This window comes from Sciurus vulgaris (assembly GCF_902686455.1).
Source record: "Sciurus vulgaris genome assembly, chromosome: 2".
NCBI classification, from domain to species: Eukaryota; Metazoa; Chordata; class Mammalia; order Rodentia; family Sciuridae; genus Sciurus; species Sciurus vulgaris.
The window spans coordinates 30,130,682-30,153,805 of NC_136462.1; the positions used below are offsets into that span (position 1 = coordinate 30,130,682).

Here is a 23,124-nt window from a genome sequence, read left to right on the forward strand (position 1 = left end):
TTATTATTATTTTTTTGTACTTGGGACTGAACCCAGGGATGCTTAACAACTGAGCCATAGCCACATCCCCAGCCCTTTTTACTTTTATTTTTTATTTTGAGGCAGTCTTGCTAAATTGCTTAAGGCCTTGCTAAATTGCCGAGGCTAGCCTTGAACTTGCAATCCTCCTGACTCTAGGCTCTGGAGTCGGTGGGATTACAGGCATGCCCCACTGCTCCAAGCTTCTAGTGATAATTAATCAGATACCTTCATCTTCCCTACTCCCTCTGCACCTGTTTTAGAACAGAAATGAGAGTGCTCTATAGCCTCTTCCCTTTATTCAATAGAACTACTGACAGCAATCATGTTTTGTTTCACAAAACTAGGCCTCTTTGACAAATGTAGGAAATATCCAAAATGGTTTCCTATCAGAAATCTCAGAATGCAGAATTGATTGGTGGGGAAACAAGCAGATCAACAGCCAGAGTTGGATGCTATAGAAAAGGCTTAAAAGTTCTGGGTAATAGCCAGGGAAGGTGGTGCACACCTATAATCCCAGCAGCTCAGGAGGCTGAGGAAGGAGGATCAAGAGTTCAAATCCAGCCTCAGCAACTTAGTGAGTCCCTCTCACTAAACAAAATATAAAAACAGGCTGGGGATGAGGCTCAGTGGTTAAACACCCTGGGTTCAATCCCTGGTACCAATAAAAACAAAACACAACAAAAAATACCCAAAAAAGTTAGAGATAATATCTACTGGCATATTGTTTAATAGCATAAGGAAGGTGAGAAGTAAAAATGTGCCTTGATTTAATTTAAATGAAAATAGTTAATTAAAAACTTGTGCAAATTCCACATTAGTAGACATTATTCCTTTTATTCCACTTTCTTCAAGACACAGTTGGAGGCTGGGAAAATGGCACCCACCTGTAATCCCAGCCACTTGGGAGGCTGAGACAGGAGGATCAGAAGTTCTAGGCCAACCTTAGCAATTTAGTGAGACTCTGTTTCAAAATAAAAAATAAAAAGGGCTGGATTTTCAGCTCAGTAATAGAGTACCTCTGAGTTCAATTCCCAGTACCACCAAAAAAAAAAAAAAAAAAAAAAAAAAAATCAGTGCTAAAGAAGCTTGGTTTGTTGGGGGGTTGTGGTTCAGTGGTAGAGCACTTGCCTAGCATGTGTGAAGCACTGGGTTAGATTCTCAGCACCACATAAAAAAATAAAAATAAAGATATTGTGTCCATCTACAACTAAAAATAAAAAATAAAAAAAAAGAAGCTTGGTTTGTGATAATGATAATGCTGAATCATGTAGTCCTAACATCTGTCACAGGTTAATGAGAAAAAAACAGAGGCCGACTTAAAACAAGAAGTATTAATGGCATGTTACATAAGCAAAGGTTTTATGCCTGTCTGGTAGTGGTTTAAATAAAGCCATGGTTCTCAAGCTTTAACATGCATCAGAACCGAGTTTCTAATTCCATAGGTATGGAATGGGGCCTGAGAGTTTATATTTCTAAGTTGCTGGGTAAAGCTGATGTTCAAGGGTCAATATTTTGAAAATACTGAAATAAGAGAAAAATGGCACAAATTATAGGGACGCCTAAGCGGGAAAAAAAAAAAAAAAAAAAAAAGAGCATGAAATCCATCATAACTAACTGCAAAATTGCCATGAACAGCCATTTAGTTTCAGCAAAACATTATCGTTTGCCAAATTGGCTTAATATTATTCTATTGGTTTTATATTTTTGTGAATTGATAAAACTTTTGATTCATGGTGGAATAAGAGCTCTAAATAAAAAAGTTTACACAGAATTTTTGTTTTTACACGTTTAAGAAACATTAAAATAAAAACAATTCAATATAAGTTCAGTATTTTCCCCCCTTTAAGATGTGTTCTCTTAGTGCTGAGGGTGTAGCTCAGTAGTAAAGAGCTTTGCCTAGTATGCACAAGGCCCTGGGTTCAATTCCTAGTACTAAGGGGAAAAAAATTGTTCTGCTGACAGCCTGCCCACGGAAGTAGTTTTTGAAATATAGAATGTTATTGCTAATGGGAACTGCAAGGAGGTAAGGGACTCAAAGGTCTGTCCCACCCTGAGTTGCCTGAAGTTTCATCTAGCATCTGGCCTCTTTTCACAGCAAATTAAGCAAGCATGCCACAGAACAAAGGCCCTGATGAAAGAGTTTACAGCAAAGATAGAGATGCATCAGAGTCCTCAAGATTCCAGAGGCAAGAGGGAAGAAAGGAATATTAAGTGGGCTCAAGACTTCTAGAAAAAAGTCACCAAGCCAGAGAGGCAGGGATATATTCTGTCTGGAAACCTGTTCAGTCAAGGGTTCATAAACGCCCTGGCTCTTCTTAGCAACAATTGGGAGACAGATTGTGAACTCAAGAAGCCTCAGAGAAAAAAACAAACAAACAAAAAGCAACCAAAAAAAAAAAAAAAGAAGCCTCAGAGTTGTTGCCAGAGCCCCAAAGTGAGTTCTGTTTCCTCACATCTCCAGCGTCTGGGAGAAGGCATGCCTACCCTTCCTTCAGTGTCTGAGCAGCACCTACTCAGCAGCTCTCTTCCGAGCACTGATTTTTTTTTTCTTTCTGGTACTGGGGATTGAACCCAGGAGCACTTAACTACTGAGCCATATCCCCAGCCCTTTTTATTTTGAGACAGGGTCTCACTAAACTGCTTAGAGCCTTGCTAAGTTGCTGAGATTGGCCTTGAACTTGGGATCCTCCTGCCTCAGTCTCCTGAGTTGCTGGGATTACAGTCATGCATCAACATGCTCGCTGACATTAACTTTTTATTTTTGCCCTTTTGGTCTCCAAACTCTGATATATGGATGTTACCATATACCTCCAGTTCTGTGTGGGACTCAGGAATCTAGCTCCCAAGATCACTGTTTTCCATTAACCCATCACCTCACATTAGGGCTCCGGCATCTTTCCTGTCCAGTCTCTGCTGCTAAGAGAACCCAGGTCACAAGTCCCCAAAGCTTCCTTACTACCCTTCCCACAGGGTCTAGGATCTCTACAGCCTCAGGCTACTGACTTTTGGTTCACTGAATTTCACTAGACAGGCTCTGGGCAGAGTCCAGACATCAGCTCCCCCAAACCCAATAGCAGAAGGGCCCTAACTTGGACATCTGCTGGCCCATAATGAGGGATCCCATGACCCTGCGAAAGCCTGGGAGAGGCACACTAACTCCCTTAATGTTGCTCAACCCCAGGGGTTGAGCTGCCTGGCTGTTAAGTGAAGATCACCCCAGCAGGTCACTAAGGTTTCAAGTTACCACACTGACTAGCTTCCTACTCTGCCTGCACTGGGGAGTACTAGGCCCCTGGGGCTGTCTACAGGCTCCCTAAGTACCCCAGGCCACACAACAGCAACTCAGGAATTATGCACTAGCCTATGGGGCACTGAGGGATTCGGGGACTGGATGGGGGTAGCTTGGGGCACTGTGCAAGGGAACAAGAAAGGGGATGCTGAGCTGTAACCCCAGCCTCACCAGGGCTGAGGGCAAGTGGCTGTAGAAGAAAAACACTCCTGAGCCTGAGCTGAGGGTATGTGTGGGTGGGGGGGTTGTTAAAAAAAAGTGCTCTATACATTATTTAAAGTTGAGAATTCAGCAATACTAGTTTAGTTGATTCTGCACACAAATCTGGCGTGTCCAAGTTGTCTCAAAGAAAATAAGCAATTTATACATTTCAAGCCTTCCATTCTCACCAATAAAAAAACTTGGATTATATACAACTCAAAATGTAGCCCTTACATTACCACGGTCTCTTTATTCAGAATAGCACAGAAGAAAACGTCATGGGAGTCTCACCATTGCTACTGGTTTTTGCACTCTTTGCCAGTTGTGCACGGGTAGCAGCAATCAAACTGTCATGAGCCAACTCCTGAACCCGGAGAAACCATGGAATGCTACTGTCCGTGCTCTCACTGGAGAGGAAATCATTTCCTGAATCTTCTGCCTCATCTTGTACAAACACTAAGTGCTCAGCTGAAGAGCCCAGACCTGAAGAACAAGAGGACATATGAAGGTTAGTCAAAAGTAATCCTTTTGTTTGCCCTGGCCCAGAAACTGTTCTGAACCAGTTACTGCAGATCTTCTCACCTCAAGCATTAGTGCTCACAGATGAGGCCAACACTTTTCTCTCAGTCCACAGGCTTGTTGTTACCTTGCCTCCTCCTGTTTCAGAGGCAAAACTGTCCTTCCTAGAAAGCAGGCTAACCCCCACTTCTAATATCCCAATCCCACTCTTCAGTTATCCTTTCCTGTATCATTCATTTTTGTTCTCTCTCATCTCTGAATCCTCTCTACTGGACAGTTTTTCCTACTAGTCTTAAAATGTGTTCTACCTCAAGTTTCTCCCATCTTTATTTTTTTTTAAATAATAGAAAGCCTGAAGTACTTTTTCTAGTTATTATCTGTTCCTTCAAAGTCAAGTTTCATGAACAAGTATACCCTCTAACTTGTGCATCCACTTTCTCACCTTCCATCTACTCCTTATCTCTTTAATTCTGGCCTCTACACCCATATTCCCCCAATAACAACTGCTCTTCCTAAAATATTCATATACACTTCATCCCACTAGCCCATCCTGTAGTATTGGCATAATTTAATATATTTTTTCCCCTTAAAACTTTCCGCCGTTGGTTTCCCACCCACCATTCTCTCTCAGTTCTCTTCATTCCCTTCGAGCTGTTCTTCCTGTTCTTCTGTTGCCCTCTTAAGTGTGAACTTTCCCCCTGAGGGTTCCAGGATTACCTTTTCCGTTTATGCTTCAGTCTTCTCTTGAATCAAAGAGAAGATTGTTTCATATAATTCCTGAATGCTAATAAACACCTAAACTACTTATTCATATGAAACCTCTCTAGAACTCTGGATTCTGTTTCTTACTCTCCGAAGGATACCAACTTCTGAACGTTCTTTCAAAATCTAAGCTCCAGAGGCTGGGGTTGTAGCTCAGTGGTAGAGCACTTGCCTAGCACGTGTGAGGCACTGGGTTTGATCCACAGCACCACATAAAAGTAAAGGTATTACACCCATCTACAACTAAAAATATCTTTAAAAAAAAATCTCAACTTTAACATAAATTAGAACTAATCATTCCACCCCACACCCTGATCTTCCTGTACTCACTATATAAGTCAATGGTACTACCTAATTTCCCAAACGAGATATGTCTGAGTCATCCTAGAGTCCTCCCTCTTGTTCTACAAAATCGATTTGTCACCAGACAATACCAGTTCTCAAAATAAATAAATAAATAAAGCTTCCAGTGTTCCTTCAAAGTCAAGTTTGAAAAACCCCAGTTTTTCTTAAGCATGAGAAAAGTTCAGAAAAGGATAAAGAATACCTGCTCTTGTTAGGTTAAGAAGAATAAAAGAAGTGCTATCACTTGGCTGTAGATCTTGCAACAAACTAGGAGACTCTGGAGTGGACAAAAACTCTGGGGACTTCTGTACAGTCTGAGCTCTTGTCTCTTCTCCGTCTGGACCCACATTCACCTGAAGGCTTCTCAATACAGCTGATGAAGGAACCTCCTTTGAGGAGTTAGTATGATTTGGAGCATCATCTAGTAAAGGGAAAACAGCATTACCTCCAAGGAGGTCATCGTTTTGACACATAGTGCTTAATACCTGTGTAACATCTCTTAATATATAGCATCCTTATAACAGCAGTGTTCTCATTTTGCAAATATAAAACTTGCCTCAGAAAAACAAAGATGGCTTTAAAGGTAGTCAGACAAAACATGAGAAACAGATTTCTCTTGACATGTGGCATAACAAATAACATTACAGAACTTAGTTCTTTCTGAAGTCAGAAATCAGAACTTTTTCCTTTAAAAAAAAAAAAAGCTATACTATGAATATTAACTTAAGGAAAGATTTAAATTTTAAACTTTTTTCTTAAAGAGAGATCCTTATCCTTAACTTTTATAACATGTACATGACAGTCCTGATGGATAATCAGAATGGATAAAAACAGCCTGGGAAACAAAAAGAAATTTTATAGACTCATTAACATGCTTCATTATAGTTCTAGGCTTATACTGTAAATAAATATTTCAGGGCTGGAGGTGTAACAGTAGTACAGCAATTGCCTAGCATGCACAATGCCCTGGGTTCAATCCCCACTAAAAAATTTAAAAATTAAAGAAAGAAAAAATTCAGATTTGCTCTCAAGAACTTTGTTCTATCGGGATACAGTGGCATACACCTATAATCTCAGTTACTCAGGAGGCTAAAGCAGGAGGATTGTAAGTTCAAGGGCAGCCTGAGCAACTTAAAGAGATCCTGTCTCAAAATTTTTAAAAAAGGGATGGGGATGAAGCTCAATTATAGAGCACTTGCCTAACATATGTAAGGTCCTGGGTTTAATTCCTAGTATGGGGGAGGGGGGCACACACATATACGTGACACTTTGTTCTAAGTGATGGAAAAGACTTTCCAAAAGTTTTTGTTGAAATATAATGAAGAAATTTTACTAAAATGCTGAAGCATCCAATATTCTCAGAGATTTTAATTCTTTTTTTTTTTTAAAGGCAGCTATCACTTCTTCCTCTTTTAGGCAGGTAACAAAATAAGAAATAGAAATAAGTTGGGCACAGTGGCACATGCCAGTAATCCCAGCAACATGGGAGGCTGAGGAAGGAGAATAATGAGTTTGAGGCCAGACTCAGCAACTTACGGAGGCCCTCAGCAACTTACGGAGGCCCTCAGCAACTTAGAAAGACCCTATCTCAAAATAAAAAGTAGAAAGGGCTGGATGTGGTTCAGTGTACCTGAGTTCAATCTCCAGGACTGAAAAAACAAAACAAAAATAAAAGTGGACAATGCCTCCATTTTCATTAGGCTTTGGCCTAACAAAGTTGACAATAATGTGAATGCACTTAATGTGACAGAATTTTATATTTAAAAATTGTTAAAATGGCAACTTTATGTTACATTAACCACACACGTACACATAAAAAACACTTAAAGTTCATAGTAGTTCCGTTTGTCATAGTACAACACTAAGTAATAAATATTGATCAACAAGTGGCATGGATAAGGAAATTATGGTATACTTGATATAACAGAATACCACAAAGCAATGCAACCAAACAAACTGTAGCTGCACTCAATAAGGATGAACCTCACAAATATGGCGTAAAAGAAGAAAGGCACAAAAACATATAGATCATATGATTCCACTAATTAAGGTCCAAAACCAACTAAGATTAAACCGCATTATTTAGAGTTTTATACATGGGTAGGTAAATTTGGAAAACAAAGAAATGATTATCACTAAAATGAGGATACTGGCAGGTCCTGGTGGTGCACACCTGTAATCCCAGCAACTCAGGAGTCTAAGGTAGGAGGATCTGGAGTTCAAAGCCAGCCTCAGCAATTTAGGGAGGCCCTAAACAACTCAGCAAGACCCTGTTTCTAACAAAATATAAAAAAGGACTGGGGATGTAGCTCAGTGACTAAGTGCCCCTGGGTTCAATCCCTGGTACCAAAAACAAAAACAAAAACAACAAAAATATGAGGACACTGGTGATCTGTGGAAGAATGGAGGTTATCTTCATAAGGAGGGAGTCTATGTAGGAGCCAGGCAATGGTGCATGCCTGTAATTCCAGGGACTCAAGAGGCTGAGTTAAGAGGATCCCAAGATCAAGGCCAGTCTCAGCAAATTAGACACACCAGATCTAAAAAAAAAGTGGGGAGGAGGGAAGGTTCACTGGCAGGATACTGATAGTATCTCCAGTATTGCAAGGGGAGAAGAAAATTAAGAAATACCACCAAAGGACATTAACTTACAAGAGTTTTAATGAACTAGTTGTCACCAATAAGCTAATGTTTACCCTCCCTGATTAAACACTAACACTCCACATTTTCAAACAAAGATTAAAGTATAAAAAATTCGTTACATCCAAAAATAATATTCTCCTTGCTAATAGTCAATTGAGAGTCTCTCCTCCCAGCCAAACCTAATCTCCCTCCCTACCTATGCTCGGCATTCTATTTCCTCTTATTTCTCCTGCAGCCTCCTTACGAACATCTTATTATTTCTTTCTGTCTTCAGTTTCTCTGACTGGCTCTTTCCTTTTGGCATAAAACAACCCTCAAATATCAGATCTAAAAACAAAACAAACAAACAAAACCCCTAATTTCCATCTACCTTATCATTTTCCTTCTCATAGCAGGAGAGTCTAAAGAAAACACCACATAGTTACTTCTTCAACTATACTTTGCATTGATACCTCAATCTACCGCCACTTGGTTTTCCACCCACTTCACTCTGTGGACAACCAAGGTCAGTGATGTCTTCCTTTTAGATCCTCTCTCTCTGGGTGCCTCAGGAGTATCTGATATTGACTTCCCTTGTGTTCCACACCTCCACTCCATGCTGATATTCATCCTACTAAAATACTCTATACCCCTTCCTTCCTGTTCAGGTTCTTTTGTCATATCCTATTTCTTCAACAGGGAGTTCCAGAGTTCTGCCTTGGCTTTTTTTCCCTCACACTCACACTGAATGGCAATAGCAGCCATTACTGTGGCTTAAACTACGAAACACTTATATCTTTCATGATTACTTTTTCTCCATGACCACTCAGTTGTAAAGTCAGTTCCATTATTCCATCAGTACCACAGAGTAGGCTAAGTCCTTGGAACTTCTTTATACTGTGTCCAGCAATCTTTGTTTTTACCTGATAACATTAGCCGACTGCATTCTGAGGCCTCAGTCACCGGAAGGAGGGATAAACAAGTAATGTCTTTAGCTTCTGATTCCACTAGTCCCTGTCCCAATGGGATGGAGGTATTCTGAACAAATTGTACCAGGAGCTGAGGGGTGAAAAAAAGGCCACACTAAGATATAGAAGTTATTAGGAATCGATCCCAACCTCTGAGTTTATGAAAAAATAATGATAAATTGTCTTGACTGTTCACTAGGTTTAGCCATATTCAAAGAAAAACTACATTAACTATAATAATATTTAAAGTTATTTCATAATGTTCATTGTTCTAGAGAAAAGCTTATTTATATAACTAAATCAACCCCATCGCTTTCCATCAAACAGAAAAGATAAAAATAATTTTAAAATAATGAACTATTAAAAAAAATCAGCTGCACTGTACTGATTACATCTTACAAAAGCATTTTTCTGTGTACATTTTAACCTTCATATTAAATTAGCTGACTGAACGTGTATTTTACAACGAATATCAAGACGAAGGCATTAGCGTCTTGTCTATGATCACATGACTAGCTAGCAGTGCCAATCCTCAAACTTAAGTAATGTGATTCCAAATTCAATCGCCTTTCCACTATGCAACACAGATTCACTAAAATTAAAGAAAAATGAATGAAAATAAAATGCTCATTTTAATTAAATATATTTATAAAAACATAATGCTTAGCCAGGCATGGTGATGCACTTCTGTAATCCCAGTTGAGGCAGGAAGATTAAAAGTTAGAGGCCAACATGAAACACTTAGTGACAGACCCTGCCTCAAAACAAAATAAAAAGGGCTAACAATGTGGTTCACTGGGGGAGTACTTGCCTAGCATGTGTGAGGGTGTCAGTTCAATTGCCAGTACCACATATATACACAAACCAAAAAAACGATATCAAATGTTTAGAAAGAAAACATTTTCTGATGTATACAAAATTAATACAAGAATGGTTTGTGGTAGAAAATATGTATGTACACACATACACATTACATATGTGTACTATACATATTTATATATAAAATATTTTGTCATCATATAACTACCTAAATGTATAATTTTACATTCCTTAAATAACGAATACAAAAGAAAAATCACAAAAGACAAAAAAAATCTTTGAGAAAATAATAATAGAAAAATAATAAATTAATACTTACAATCAAATCCATTTGGCCCACAAAGCTGAGAATATTTACTACCAGGTCATTATAGAAAAAGTTTATTGACCCCTGAACTAATAATGATAAACTCTGAAATATAGCCCACCAAAAGAAAAGGAAATAAGCTGAGGGGGCTCACCTCTGGTTTGGATTCTAACTCATCTGATAACATTGATTCAGCTTCCAAAATCCTGTGGCTGTTTAGGGAACAGTTTCAAAATTAATTCAGAGTCAATGACACCTTCCTGTTATGCTCATGTTCCTCTAGGAAACACTATGCTCTTCCTGTAAGATGCTGAACTAAGTTGGTAATCAATTTAACCTAAAATAGGGATAAAAAAGAGAAAGCATTAAGAACAGCGAGAAAATATAGCTAAATAAGTAAAATATCATTAAAAAAAAAAAAAATCGTAACAAACAAACAGAGAACTTGGCCCCAAACCCTTGTTTTAAAACAGAACAAATCAACTAGGTGACAAAACCCATAGTGATGTTTATGTCTGGATGCAGAATTTCTACTTCTAAAATCCATTCTACGGAAAGAACTTAATTATGGAAAAAGCTAGGCACAGTGGCACATACTTGTAATTCCAGCTACTTAGGCAGCTGAGGCAGGAGGAATCACAAGTTGGAGAACAACCTTGGCAACTTAGTTGGACCCTGGACTGGAAGCAACATGTAAACACACATTTATATCCAATAATAAGGGAATTGTTGATTACGTATGGCACTCTCACTTCAAAATAAGGTTATGAAGACAATGCAGCAACAAAGAAAAATGATTACTTCATGTTGAATTATAAAAATAATTATATTCGCATTTTAAAAAACCAGTTATGACAGGCATAGGACAAAGTCAAAGGAAATTCACATAGCTATGATAGTAACTAATATTGTATGGTAGGTTGGTGTGACTTGTTATTCTTTTCTTGATTTTCCAAGTTTTCTAAAATGTAATTATATTGTATTGATAATTTGAAAAAAAAAAAAAAAACATTAAAAAATAGTCAAAGGTGGAGGTACAGCTCAGAGGTAGAAAACTTACCTAGCATTCATGAGGCTCTGGGATCAATCTTCTGTTATTGAGCAAGGGGAAAAAAAAAAAAAAAAAAAAAAAAAAAACGGGCAAAATTTGAACAGTTTTTCCTAGAAGTAGTGTTCTTAGAACCTGGTGCAGCTGTTTTCTCCCTGTAATTTAAATTCATTCATTCTTTCTTTCTCTCTCTCTCTCTTTTCTTTCATTTTAGTGCTGGGGATTAAACCCTAGGGCCTTGTGTACACTAAACATACAATCAACCACTGAGTTACTCCCCCAGCCCAAAATTCTTACCCTCTTATAGTTTAATTTTTCCCCTAGGATTGTGTCACTGACTCCTTTATTTGGTATAATTGTTGCCAAAACTGGAAACAATGTGTAATCATACACTGTAAAATGTACCTAGGATGGAAGTTTTCCATTAATACCAGGGTAGGCTAGAAAGTTACAATAAGACAGACTTTACACAAAGGGCATTTAGAAGTAATGGAATAAATGTTTATTGTTTGTTTCCCCTCCCTCTTTCCTTCCAGATGAGAGACTCATTTTTTCATTGTAAAGAAATGACAATTTATAAGATATAAATGAAAATGCTCCTTTTAAGTCTCTCACCTTAAGTATCATAAATCCTTGGCTTTTCTATCCACATACATTTTTCTTACTCAAGCACTACAACACCTTAATGCAATTTATCCATTATCTTTTTACAGAGAAAGGAATCAAGGCTCAATAAATCATTTGCTCAACTTATTAAGCAAGCGGCAGAGCCAGGACTCCTACCTACAGAGAAGGTTGGTATAAATAGTTCAATGAATAGTTAATATATCTTTCTAATTTGTAAGCCTTAAGAATTCTTTTACCTCAATTCCAGCTCAACTCTCAACAAGCAAGAAGTTACCAGATGTTTATTTAGGTTATCTTAAAGTTCCTTCATGATTGTAAAATCTCCAAGAAACCATACAACTATTTACTGACCTTTATGTGTTAGCTATGATTTTTTTGTGTGTTTTTATTCTGATAACATTTTAAAAATAACAAAAGTATTTTCTGAAACAACTGGATATCCGTGTCTTAACTGAGTACTACCACACAATTTTGATGGCCAAGTTTATGGTTCATATGTGTACTGTAAGATGAAATAAAGGATGCATCAGAATAAGCAAGCTGGATTTGAAATAATCTATACAAGAAAAGTAGGGAGGGGGGCAAGTATGGAGGAAGGAAGTACTGTATAGAGGGTAAAGAGGGATGGGAGGGGTGGGGGGAAGGGAAAAAATAACAGAATGAATCAAACAACATTACTCTGTAAATTTATGATTACACAAATGGTATGCCTTTACGCCATGTACAAACAGAGAAACAACATGTATCCCATTTGTTTACAATAAAAAAAATTAAAAAAAAAAAAAAAGAATAACTTATCAAGTGTACTACATAAACCTCATCTTTAACACAGAACTAAGTACATCAGTTGGTAGTATAATGGCAAATATGCAATTAAATTTGTTTCTATTTCCAATTCCATTGCCCATTTAATAGATTTCAAAAACTGTAATGCAAATCCTTTTTAAAAGTAAGTTTCAGGTGGGGGAATATAGCTCAGTTCATAGAGTGCTGGGTTCAATCCCCAGCACCGCAAAAAAAAAAAAAAAAAAAAAAGTTTCACGGAGAGTTCACATTATACAATTCACTCATTTTTAAAGAGTACAATTAAATTGTCTTTATCTTTAATATATTCACAGTTGTGTAACCATAACCACAATTTTACAATTTCATCACCCAAATGAAAAAAAACCCTGAAATCACTTCCCACTTTCAAGTTGTCTTTACTACAAGTTTAAAGGGCTTCCAAACAAGCATTCCTATAAGCAGATAGGAGGCACTGAATAAATACTTGTAGAGGAGTGAATGACACAACAAATGTACATAAATTTTTAAGTTTAGACCTGATCTCTCTTCTGAACTCTTAAATCTTCATTTCTAACTGCTTGCTGAGTATTTCTACACATAATTCCAACAGCATCTCAAACCTAACAATGTACAAAATCCAGATTATCATCTCCACCAAACCTGTTCTTCCTGTTATTATCCATTTCAATTATTGCCCAATCTTCTTCCCACTCAGTTGCAAATTCTAGATCTTTAATAATCTCTCTTATTCTCTATATTTAGATAAACCCAGTGACTCTGAGTCCCCCAAATTTATTCCTGCTGCAATGCCTTATTTAAGTCTCCAGTCTCTTTCAACTACACTATTAAATAGGCTTCTATCTGGTCCCTAGGCCTTTAAAATTCCCTTTCCAACCCATGTTTATGCAATCAACTCAGTTTTCCAAAACACAAAAATGCTTATGCCATAACCCCTATTGAAAGTCGGATGCCTCAAAATAATGGTCAAACCCCTAATGGTAAACCTTTTCATTTACAGAAAACCCCCAACCCCGCCAAAGCTAGAGATTGAATAATTTACCAAAAATAATAATAATTTAAAAATATACATAGAGAGACAGACATCTACTTGAATGCAAAGTTTAAACTAGAACTAAAATCTCAAAGGCAAGTTTAGTTGCCTTTTATTCTACCTCACACTAAGATAATACAAAGTGTAATTTCTCACTGCCTAAACAACAACAAAAAAACCTGTCTTTATTTTAAAATGTTTCTTTTATTCTTTGCAAACATGCTACGTTGACCCTGTGCCAAAGTGAGGCATAAATACGAATTCTTAATCCCCAAGTTAATAATATTTAACTTCCAAATGGTACCTAAATTCATTTCCGAGCCTCACGAACAAGTGGAATAAACTTTAATAAACTATTAGGATTCTCTTAAGAAACGTCAAGACGATAAGTTCAACCGGCAAAACGCACACCGCCTATGGGTAAATACTCAGCCTACATGCCCGCCTGAACTGACAGGCGAAAGAGGAACCGGCGGCCCAGCCCCTCCTGGTCCACAGGCGACCCTAATCAGACACAGAAGGTAAGTGGACGGAGGAAAGGAGAGGGTAATTCTGGGCTGAAACATTCGGGGCAGGGTCTCCTTGGCATTCCTTTCCCCCATCACAAAGGCCTAAGTCTAAGGCCCCAAGGTCTGCGGGCAGGCCCCGGGTGCGGGTGCAGTCCGGGAGCCCCCGCTCCAAGTACTCGCTGACTCCGGTTTTCTTGGGCTGCCTTGTTCCCATGCCACTGCCCCTAAACGGAAGCACAGAAGCCAAAACATCGTCACCCAAACCGCGAGGGGAAGGGCGGAGGCCGTAGGGCTTCAGACCGTCCACTCCTGGGATTGCCAGATCCGGGAGGGGTGTCCAGGGAAGAGTTTCCCTGTCCTCTCCCGGGGTGAACTCGGCCCCAGGCCTCGAGGAGCCACTAGTGGTCCCCTCTCCTCTCGGGGACGATCTGGCCGAGCGGGTGTCGCCAGCCCCAACCCGGAGCTTACCTTCCAGTCCCGGACAGGTTGCCGGCAATCAGTCGGTCGCGAATTCCGTCCACACAGAGTATCTTCCGGCTCCCGCCGGAAGCAGCTTGAGCGCGGGACAGGAAGTTTGGCCGTTCCCCGCCCCTCGCGCGCACACGCCCACCTGTTTGGCTAGAAGCCAAGCTGCTGCTGTTGCCAGCGGTGGGCCCCAGAAGGGGCTGATCCAACTCGCCGCACAGGGCTCGGCCTGGGGTGGCGAAAACACGGCCACCAGTGTCCCACTCATTTTCTCTGGCTTTCGGGGTTCCTTGATCCACGAAGCCTGAAAACCAGGTCAGTGCATTCTAGCCGTGATGTCACTGCCACCCCGCGGCTACGGAGTAGTACCCCCGCCCCGTCAGCTAAGGAGCTACAATGGAGGCAAACGAGAACACTGCTACTTAAACATTTGTTAAAGCTGTCAGTGAAGAGGACTTTGAAAATCTTCACCACCCGAGAAGGGAACTTGTAGATTGAAGTTCTGCATTGCATTTGGGACGGGGTATGAATCGAGTCTCCTTTAGAATTTTGGGGCGGAGGGTGTGAATTTCCCTAGAGGCTGGGTTCTAAATATTAGCATGTAAAGAGCTCTTGGATGGCCTGATTAGGAGCTAGAACAATTGCGTTCCAGGCTGGAACTGACTTCTTAAAATAACTTCTTAAAATAATTTTTTGAATATTCACTGCCATGAGGAAGAATAAGAAACAACTAAAATAGTGACAGTGGAAATTAAAGTTCTCTTTAAAAAGGCATTTCAAGGTAAAAGGTAAGCCAGGCATATAAAGTGGTGAATGAGTTCTTTAGGCACACAACATTTCAGGGAAAGACGATTCCTCTTTTTGGATAAGCAGAGTTTGAGGTACCAAAGGGCTGTTTACTTGGAGATAAAGGTCCAGAGCTCAAGTAAGAAGTCAGAAAAAGAGATGTAGATTTGGGACCTATCAACATACAGGGAAGAGATAAAGCCCCATCAGGAAACAAAATGGTAGAGGAAAAGTATATATAAAACAAGAGGCCACTGAAGTAAACTGGAGTGAATGATTACTAACACAGTTTGAATCTACTTTTACAAATTTCGCAGTAAAAAGTACATTGGCAGCAGCCCAGCTACCCCAGCAAAGCAGAGGCAGGAGGAAACCAAGTTGGAGGGCTGCCTCTGCAATTTAGACTTCATCTCAAACAAAATAAAAAGGGATGGGGATGTAGCTCAGTGGTAAAGCACCCTGGATTCAATTCCCAGTTAAGTGTGTGTGTGTGTACATGTACAGGTTACCATAAAACACACTCAGAAAAACATCTTCAATTTTATTGTTTCAAAGGGTTGGTTACAATTAATAAAACAAAACTCAGGGGTACATCAATAGGTTTTGAACACTCACGATTACAACCACTGGTTAATTTTCCCAGTCAGCCCTGACGTTTCTGAAGCTGTCTTTGTTTTGATTTTGGTTTGTTTTAGGTGTTCTGGTGCTGGGGACTGATCTCAAAGCCACTCATATGCTAAGCAGACTTGTGCCACTGAGTTACACCCACAGGCCTTGTTTAGTTATCTGAAATTCCCAGTAAGTTTATATCTACTTGCTATCTAACCTTTACAACTATTTGACAGTGTGTGCCCACTAAACTAAGATTAACATATGCTTTCATCTATCTATCTATATATATATTATATATATTTTTAGGCAGTACAGTAAATTATTTGGCAAAACATTAATAGATCATCCTTTGGATTCGATCTGATCTTTTGGTCTCTCAAGCCAACTGACCAGCTATTTATTACTCCCAACTCAAAACCTCTTCTTCTTTCGCAAAAACTCTTCCACATGCTCTGAATCCCACCCCACCAACCCTATCCTCCAGTCCTTATATACATATCATACCATTAAGTCCTATTTCCATCTACAATATGGAAAGGCCATTCCAATTCTGTTCTTATTCCAATTTCAGTTTAAGATTCATGTAACTTTTTTCCAGTTCAACAAATGTTTACTACATGCCTCTCATTTCAAATACTTATTCTATTTGAAATTAGTTATTAATTTAAAAAATTTATAAGATGATTCATTAATAGTTGCATCAAATTTTCCGTGGTTTCAGAATATCTGATACAATTATCATGTCATGTTTTAACAAAAAAGAAAAATAGATCATTTTAATTTCAGTATTGTTAGTAATGTTAGATGCAGAGTGCACATATGATATTTAAGGTATAGAAAAGAATTAAGTATTAAGTTATGTAAGAAAATATCAACTCTGATCACATTTAAATTAAGAACTATCTGCTGTTTTTTTAAAATTTATCTTAAAAATCTTTGTGCAAGATGGAAAGAAATATGTGTGATTCTTCTTGATGATGACAGTTAGAGAGAAATATCTTTTGAAATACAAACTATCTGTTTTCCAATGTTGCCTCCTGTCATCATGGACTGGAATGCAGCTGGAAAGAAAAAAATTTGATTATCTGAAAAGATAAATGTCACTATGATACTTGTTTATCAGGAGGTCAGACACATAAAATTAGCTTGAATAACTTCTTCAAGGATTGTAATATTAAGCATAGAAGGAAACTGTCATGAAAAGAAAGGTCAAGTAAAAGTTATAGAAAAACTAACCCCATTAAACTGTTGTTATCTAAATTGGAAATGTCTGAATTTACATCAGTGTTCAATGTTTACAGAGTCTAAAGATTGGTGGCAAATAAATATGGGAATAAATTATCAGCAAAAGCAAAAAGTTTTATTAAATAAATAAATGCAGTACACATTTGTTATGCCAAGTGAGTGAAATTTATGTTTAGTAAACATTAACAAAATGTATTAGATTTTTTTCTGAAAAAAGGAAAAAATCAGTTTGATTTAACCCTTTTCAGTGAAATGAACAAATGAGAATATCTTAAATCTGTGTATATTGGGCAAAAAAGTTAAATACTGAAAATTTACTTAATACAAACTTATGATGCTCCAGAAGCAGCTAATCTGAAAAAGTAACCTAAAGCCTAAGTAACTTACATTTTTTTATAAACTGTTTGAGAAGCCAAGGAAACATTTTACAGTTTGAGATGTGAAAACAGTATCTCTTAAATACCACTAAGTTGAACTCACATAGATTTTGATTACAATACTTATGGAAACCTGAAGTATGGTTTTACAGGGAAGAAATAAATGATTAAAAAACAGTGCTGGAGTTGTAGCTCAGTAGAGTGCTTGTCTAGCATGTGTGAGGCTGTGAGGCACTGGGTTCAATTCTCAGCGCCGCATATAAATAAAAAAATAAAATAAAGGTTCACAGACAACTAAAACAATTTTTTTAAAAAAGGAGAAAACAGCAGGCATTGTGGTGCACACCTGTGATCCCAGGGACTCAGGAGGCTGAGGCAAAAGGATCACAGGTTAGAGGACAGCCCCAGCATCTTAGTGAGACCCTATCTCAAAATAAAAAATAAAGAGTTGGGGATATAGCTCTGTAGTAAGGTGCCTCTGAGTTCAATCTCCAGTGTTGAAAAAAGAAAGAAAACAAACAAACAAACAAAAAACATACCAGGCCAAGTGGCATATCCCTGTAATCCCAGCTACTTCAGAGATGAAGCTAAAGGATCTCAAGTTTGAGGCTAGCCTGGGTAACTTATTGAGACCTTTCTCAAGAGAAAAAATGAAAATGACTGGGGATGTGCCTCCGTGATAGAGTGCCTCTGGGTTCAATTCTCAGTACTGTAAAAAAGAAAGAAAGAAAGAAAAAAAAAACCTGGGCTGGGGATGTTGCTCAGTGGTACAGGACTTGCCTAGCATGTGCAAGACCCTGATCCCTGGCTTTGCCCCCAAAAAAAAAAAAAAAAAAAAGGAGGGAGAGAAGGAAAACAAAAAAATAACAGAAAAAGACAGTACGTTGATTCACCCTAGCAAAACTAAAAAAGAATAAAATAAAAAAAAAGAAAAAAGAAAGAAAAGGTGGGGACCCGAGAGTTAGCATTAAAAGAAAAAAATATTTGTGCTGAGCATACGTATATAATAAATAAATATGTTCATCTTACCTCCCATGTTTTCCAATCCATTTATCACAGTCTCCTTGATCTGTAAATCAAAATAGCTTGTTTTAGTTTTTGTTTTGTTTTGTTTTGTTTGTAGTACTGGGGACTGAACCCAGGGTACTCTACCACTCAAGCCCTTTTAATTTTGAGACAGGGTCTTGCTAAGTTGCTGAGGCTGGCCTTGAACTTGCAGTCCTCCTGCCTCAGTCGCCAGAGTCACTGGGATTAAAGGCGTGTGCACCACGCCTGGCAGATCTTGTATTGTTTAAACTTTAGTGCTTATATTTAATGACTTTTTTTTTTTTCAAAACGCAGCAATACTGTTTAGAACTTTCCATCCATCTAAAAATAAATGTTTTTATTTCTTATGGGAAACCCAGAAAGTATCCAATTGATTTTTTTCCTAATAAAATTCTGTTTTTGAAAATTTTTTTTTAAATTATAAAATTCTGTTTTCTCATTGTCTAATTTTCATTAAGTTACAGATCACAAGTTATAACCAACTTCCCCCCTCCCCTTATACTGGGGATTGAACCTGCTAAGCAGGATGCCCAGGCCTTTTTATTTTTATTTCAATTTGAGACAGGGTCTGACTAGGTTGCCCAGGTTGTCCTTAAACTTGCAACTTCTCCTGCCTCAGCCTCCTAAGGCTGGGATTATAAGAATCCGCTACTGTGCCCAGCTATATACCCTCTTTTTCAAAAACAAAAAAAGTACCTAAGTACACACATACATATATAATTGCCTATCATTTGTGGGTTTCAAGAACATCAAGAGAACAAGGTCAGAATCTCTGAATCCCAGGTTAAAAATTCCTGATTTTCAACCATCAACTAAGAAAGACATCAGAATATCCAGGGAGAGTAAGTGAGGGTACTGGGATGTGCTTCTATGACTTTCTTTTAGAAAGAAGTCTCTAATACATGGTAGAATTCCATAAATACTTATTAAATTACTGAATATTGCTAATTTATATTTGGGAGAAAACTACTGATTTTGTAATATAATCTACAGAAAGTAAAACAGTAAATTTTATATAAAGTTAATAATAAGATGGTTTCTTAAGTTAGGAGTTTATATTCACATGAGGTAAAGATATTTAGTACACATTTTTTTTGTAGGAATTTTTTATAATGAAACAAACATGTTTGAGGTTAAGTACAGTGGTGCATGCCCTAGTCCCATCTATTTGGGATGCAATATAAAAAGAGAAATGTTTGCTATAATATAATTAAAATAATGTTTGATATAATATAATTCAAATAATACAAAAGTATACCAAGTAGCAGGAACAATTATAATGATAAAGAATAGAAGTAAGTTCTACCTTTAGCTTTCCTTCTTTAAACCACTGACTCAGTTGTAGAATGCCAGGCTCAAATTTATCCTTATAATTTAACACCAGAAATCTTTCCCTGTAGTGGAGAAGAAAAGGCTAATGATCAGAGAACAGGCAGGAGTGAGAGTTCAAGATGAAACCATTGTCAAAATGCATTCTAGTGTCATGTATAACTAATCAGAACAACAACAACAAAAAGATGAAACCATTCCAGAACTCTAGTAAATCTGTTAATCCTTAATCACATCAGTTTGGTCAGATATAATTTTAGGTGTAGTTATAAATATAAGAATACAAGATTTCTACTGTTTATATCTGCCCAGCATCTACAACTCCATTTAGCCACAGTACTGTGATTTTTCCTTTGTAGATATATATCATCCTTTCCCCATCCTCTTTTCACCTAACCCAGCCCAGTCAAAGCCATTAAGTATGAAATCTTAGGGAGCTAAGTAACCAAAACCTGAATATTGAACCAGCTTAAAAATATAGAGCATTAATTTCCAGGATATATAAAGAACTCAAAAAAACTTAACACCAAAAAAAAAAAAAAAAAAACACCAAAAAAAAAAACCAAATCAATAAATGAGCTAGGGAACTGAACACACACTTCATAGCTGAAGAAATACAATCAATCAACAAATATATGAAAAAAATGTTCAACATCTCTAGCAATTAGGGAAATGCAAATTAAAACTACTGTTTCCTCTCACTCCAGTCAGAATGGCAATTATCAAGAATACAAGCAACAACAAATGTTGGCAAGAATGTGGGGAAAAATGTACATTCATACATTGCTGGTAGGACTGCAAATTGGTGCAACCATTATGGAAAGTGGATGGAGATTCCTCAGAAAACTTGAAATGGAACCACCATTTGACCCAGTTATCCCACTGCTTGGTGTTTACCCAAAGGACTTAAAATCAGCTTACTATAGTGATGCAGCCACAACAATGTTTATAGCAGCTCAACTCACAAGAGCTAAACTATGGAACCAACTTAGGTGCCCTTCAACAGATGAATGGATAAAAAACACAATGGAATTACTCAACCTTAAAGGAGAATGGCATTTATGGCATTTGCCAGTAAATGGATGGTGCTAGAGAATATCATGTTAAGGAGGAAAGCCAATCCCCAAAAAATCAAAGGCTGAATGTTTCTCCGATATGCAGATGCTAATTCATAATAATGGGGTGGGTAGGGAAGAATAGAGTTACTTTGGATTAGATACAGGGAAGTGAAGGGAGTGGAAGGGTATGGGGGTAGAAAGGATAGTAGAATGAATCTGACATCATTCATTACTCTAGGTACATATATGACTACATGACTGGTGTGATTCCAGTGTGATTCTACATCATGTACAACCAGAAGAATGAAATTATACTCCGTTTATATAAAAAAATGTATACACATACATATATATCTTTGAATTTTATTAAGGAAAAACTATATTGAATAACAGTACATTCCATATATATCCCTCCTTGAAGCTGAATCTGGTAATAAGGTCAAAGAGAGAGGACATACCTTGTAATGTTTCTTTCCTTCTGAATTGCCTCTATAGGTGGGGGCAGTGGAGGAGGATAGGGCACATCTTTATTGTACTGAGAAATCTGACCACACAGGACGATGTGGCTGTTCTGATTCATCTGTACAGAAAAATCTTTGATGATAACATCCTAATATAGACACCTTTCTTGTTTATGGATTTCATGGCTGCCTAAATGAAAACCTCCTTGACCACTTTATTTAATCTTTCATTGCCAATTAAGTTTGCTTTGAAGATTTTGAAGATATTATATGTATTTAAAAGTTTTAATTATCTAGCAACAAATTCACCCCAAAGGAATATAAAGGCAAATGAAAGTTTCTTAATCAGCAAAAGAATTATATTAGTTGTCACTGTCACTGCTTTTATTAGTAAAAGTATTGTATTTCTTTGGATTTAATTTAACCTTACCTGCAAATAATTTTATATACAGTACAGGACTATGCATTGTTAATAGCTCATGCTGATATTTTACAACATTTTTAATAAAGAAAATTATAAATACAATCTATGAAAACCTATTCCCGTGGCTGCGACTTGGTCAGTGGCAAGTTAGGGGTCAGAACTTTACCATTTCATTTAAAAATGCAACTGTAATTTTTCACAAAAATAAATTTAAGGTGAAAATACTGCTAGACAAGAACTGAAACATCAATCACAGTACAAATCTATAGGTATATGAAAGTAGATATTAGCAAGCTCTCTTATATCACTTAGATAAGGACCATCACATTATTTGTTACAGTTAACCCTACAATTTTATGAAGTTTCCCCCCTCAGTATGAGATAAAAATATATCACAACAAATAAAATGCAGTATTCAACTTTGTAACACAAATCAGCAAACAACCTGACTTATCACTGTATCGCTGATGTCACCGCCAACATTGTCAAAGTAAACATCCACTCCAGCTGGGCATGATTCTCGGAGTTGTTCTGCCACATTCCCTTTTTTATAATTAATTGCAGCATCAAAGCCCAGTTCTGAGGTCAAAAGGAGGCATTTCTCTTGTGTTCCACAAATTCCCACCACTCTGGAACAGCCCAGCAAATGGCCAATCTAGGAGGGATATTTCTGAAAATTAAATGGCTTTATATTGTCATGTTTATGGTAAAAACGTGAACGTATACAAGATATTTTAAGTATATGAGAGTGTTCAACAATTTAGGTTAGATTACACAGCTTTTAACAAAAAGCAACCAATAGAACTGAGGAGAGATAATGTCATCCCTTAAAAAAATAAAGTCAGTCTCAGTTTAAAACTCACAATTTAAATCTGATTTTATAAAAGGAATACTTAGTTAAAACATCACTCTCTTAAAATTCAGTACTTTTCGGGCCTGTGAGAAACTAAAATCACACCTAAAATAAAATATTTTGTCTTAATGGTTTCCTATAAAACAATGAACTTATTTGATAATTCTATCAAAATATTTACTTTATTTCTAAAGCTCAATAAATGTTTTCTTACTTGAGGGTTTTTAAAAAATATCAGTAGTTCATTTTTGTTGTTGTTTTTGCTTTGGTACTGGTGACTGAACCTAGAGCCTATTGTGTGCTTAGCATGGGCTCTACCACTGAGCCACACCCTCAGCCCCTCATTTACCTTTAGTTTGTGAAATTCCAGGCAGGTTTCTGATTCTTACCCTTATATGGATGAGACCTGCTCCAACATTACCACATCTATGCTTGGTTAATAGAAAATAAGACAAAAACCTACCACATATTTCATATTATTATTAACAGAGTTTTATGGGTAATAACATCATTTCTACAGAAATATGTGAAATAATCACATTTAAATTTGTTCAGTTATATTTTAAATTATATACACATATCCAGAGGGTCAA

The 23,124-nt window shown here is 37.4% G+C and overlaps 2 protein-coding genes across 12 annotated transcripts in view; both read right to left on the minus strand.

Moving 5' to 3' along the window:
* Nucleotides 1-14,438, minus strand: part of ZNF410 (zinc finger protein 410) — a 33,181-nt gene extending 18,743 nt beyond the window's left edge. For 3 of the 6 annotated variants that reach the window (XR_013762255.1, XM_079129815.1, XM_079129819.1), the window contains exons 1-5: nucleotides 14,343-14,438; nucleotides 10,008-10,190; nucleotides 8,683-8,818; nucleotides 5,340-5,558; nucleotides 3,803-3,994 (exon numbers count right to left, since the gene is read on the minus strand). Coding sequence is in view for 5 of the 6 variants with exons in the window: in XM_079129815.1 (XP_078985941.1) it covers nucleotides 3,803-3,994; nucleotides 5,340-5,558; nucleotides 8,683-8,818; nucleotides 10,008-10,040 (580 nt within the window). In the remaining variant the exon portion in view is untranslated. Of the gene's footprint in view, nucleotides 1-3,802; nucleotides 3,995-5,339; nucleotides 5,559-8,682; nucleotides 8,819-10,007; nucleotides 10,191-10,450; nucleotides 10,529-10,913; nucleotides 11,057-14,342 lie in introns of those variants that run through there. The other 3 variants (XM_079129816.1, XM_079129818.1, XM_079129817.1) reach the window with 3 other exon arrangements.
* Nucleotides 14,439-15,646: 1,208 nt separating this feature from the next.
* PTGR2 (prostaglandin reductase 2) overlaps nucleotides 15,647-23,124 on the minus strand; it is a 62,020-nt gene continuing 54,542 nt past the window's right edge. For all 6 annotated transcript variants that reach the window (XM_079129853.1, XM_079129851.1, XM_079129856.1 and 3 more), the window contains 5 exons: nucleotides 22,124-22,333; nucleotides 21,252-21,373; nucleotides 19,713-19,800; nucleotides 18,389-18,428; nucleotides 15,647-16,798 (listed from right to left, as the gene is read on the minus strand). In XM_079129853.1, the coding sequence (XP_078985979.1) occupies nucleotides 16,722-16,798; nucleotides 18,389-18,428; nucleotides 19,713-19,800; nucleotides 21,252-21,373; nucleotides 22,124-22,333 (537 nt within the window). In that variant the 3' untranslated portion in view covers nucleotides 15,647-16,721. The remainder of the gene's footprint in view (nucleotides 16,799-18,388; nucleotides 18,429-19,712; nucleotides 19,801-21,251; nucleotides 21,374-22,123; nucleotides 22,334-23,124) is intronic.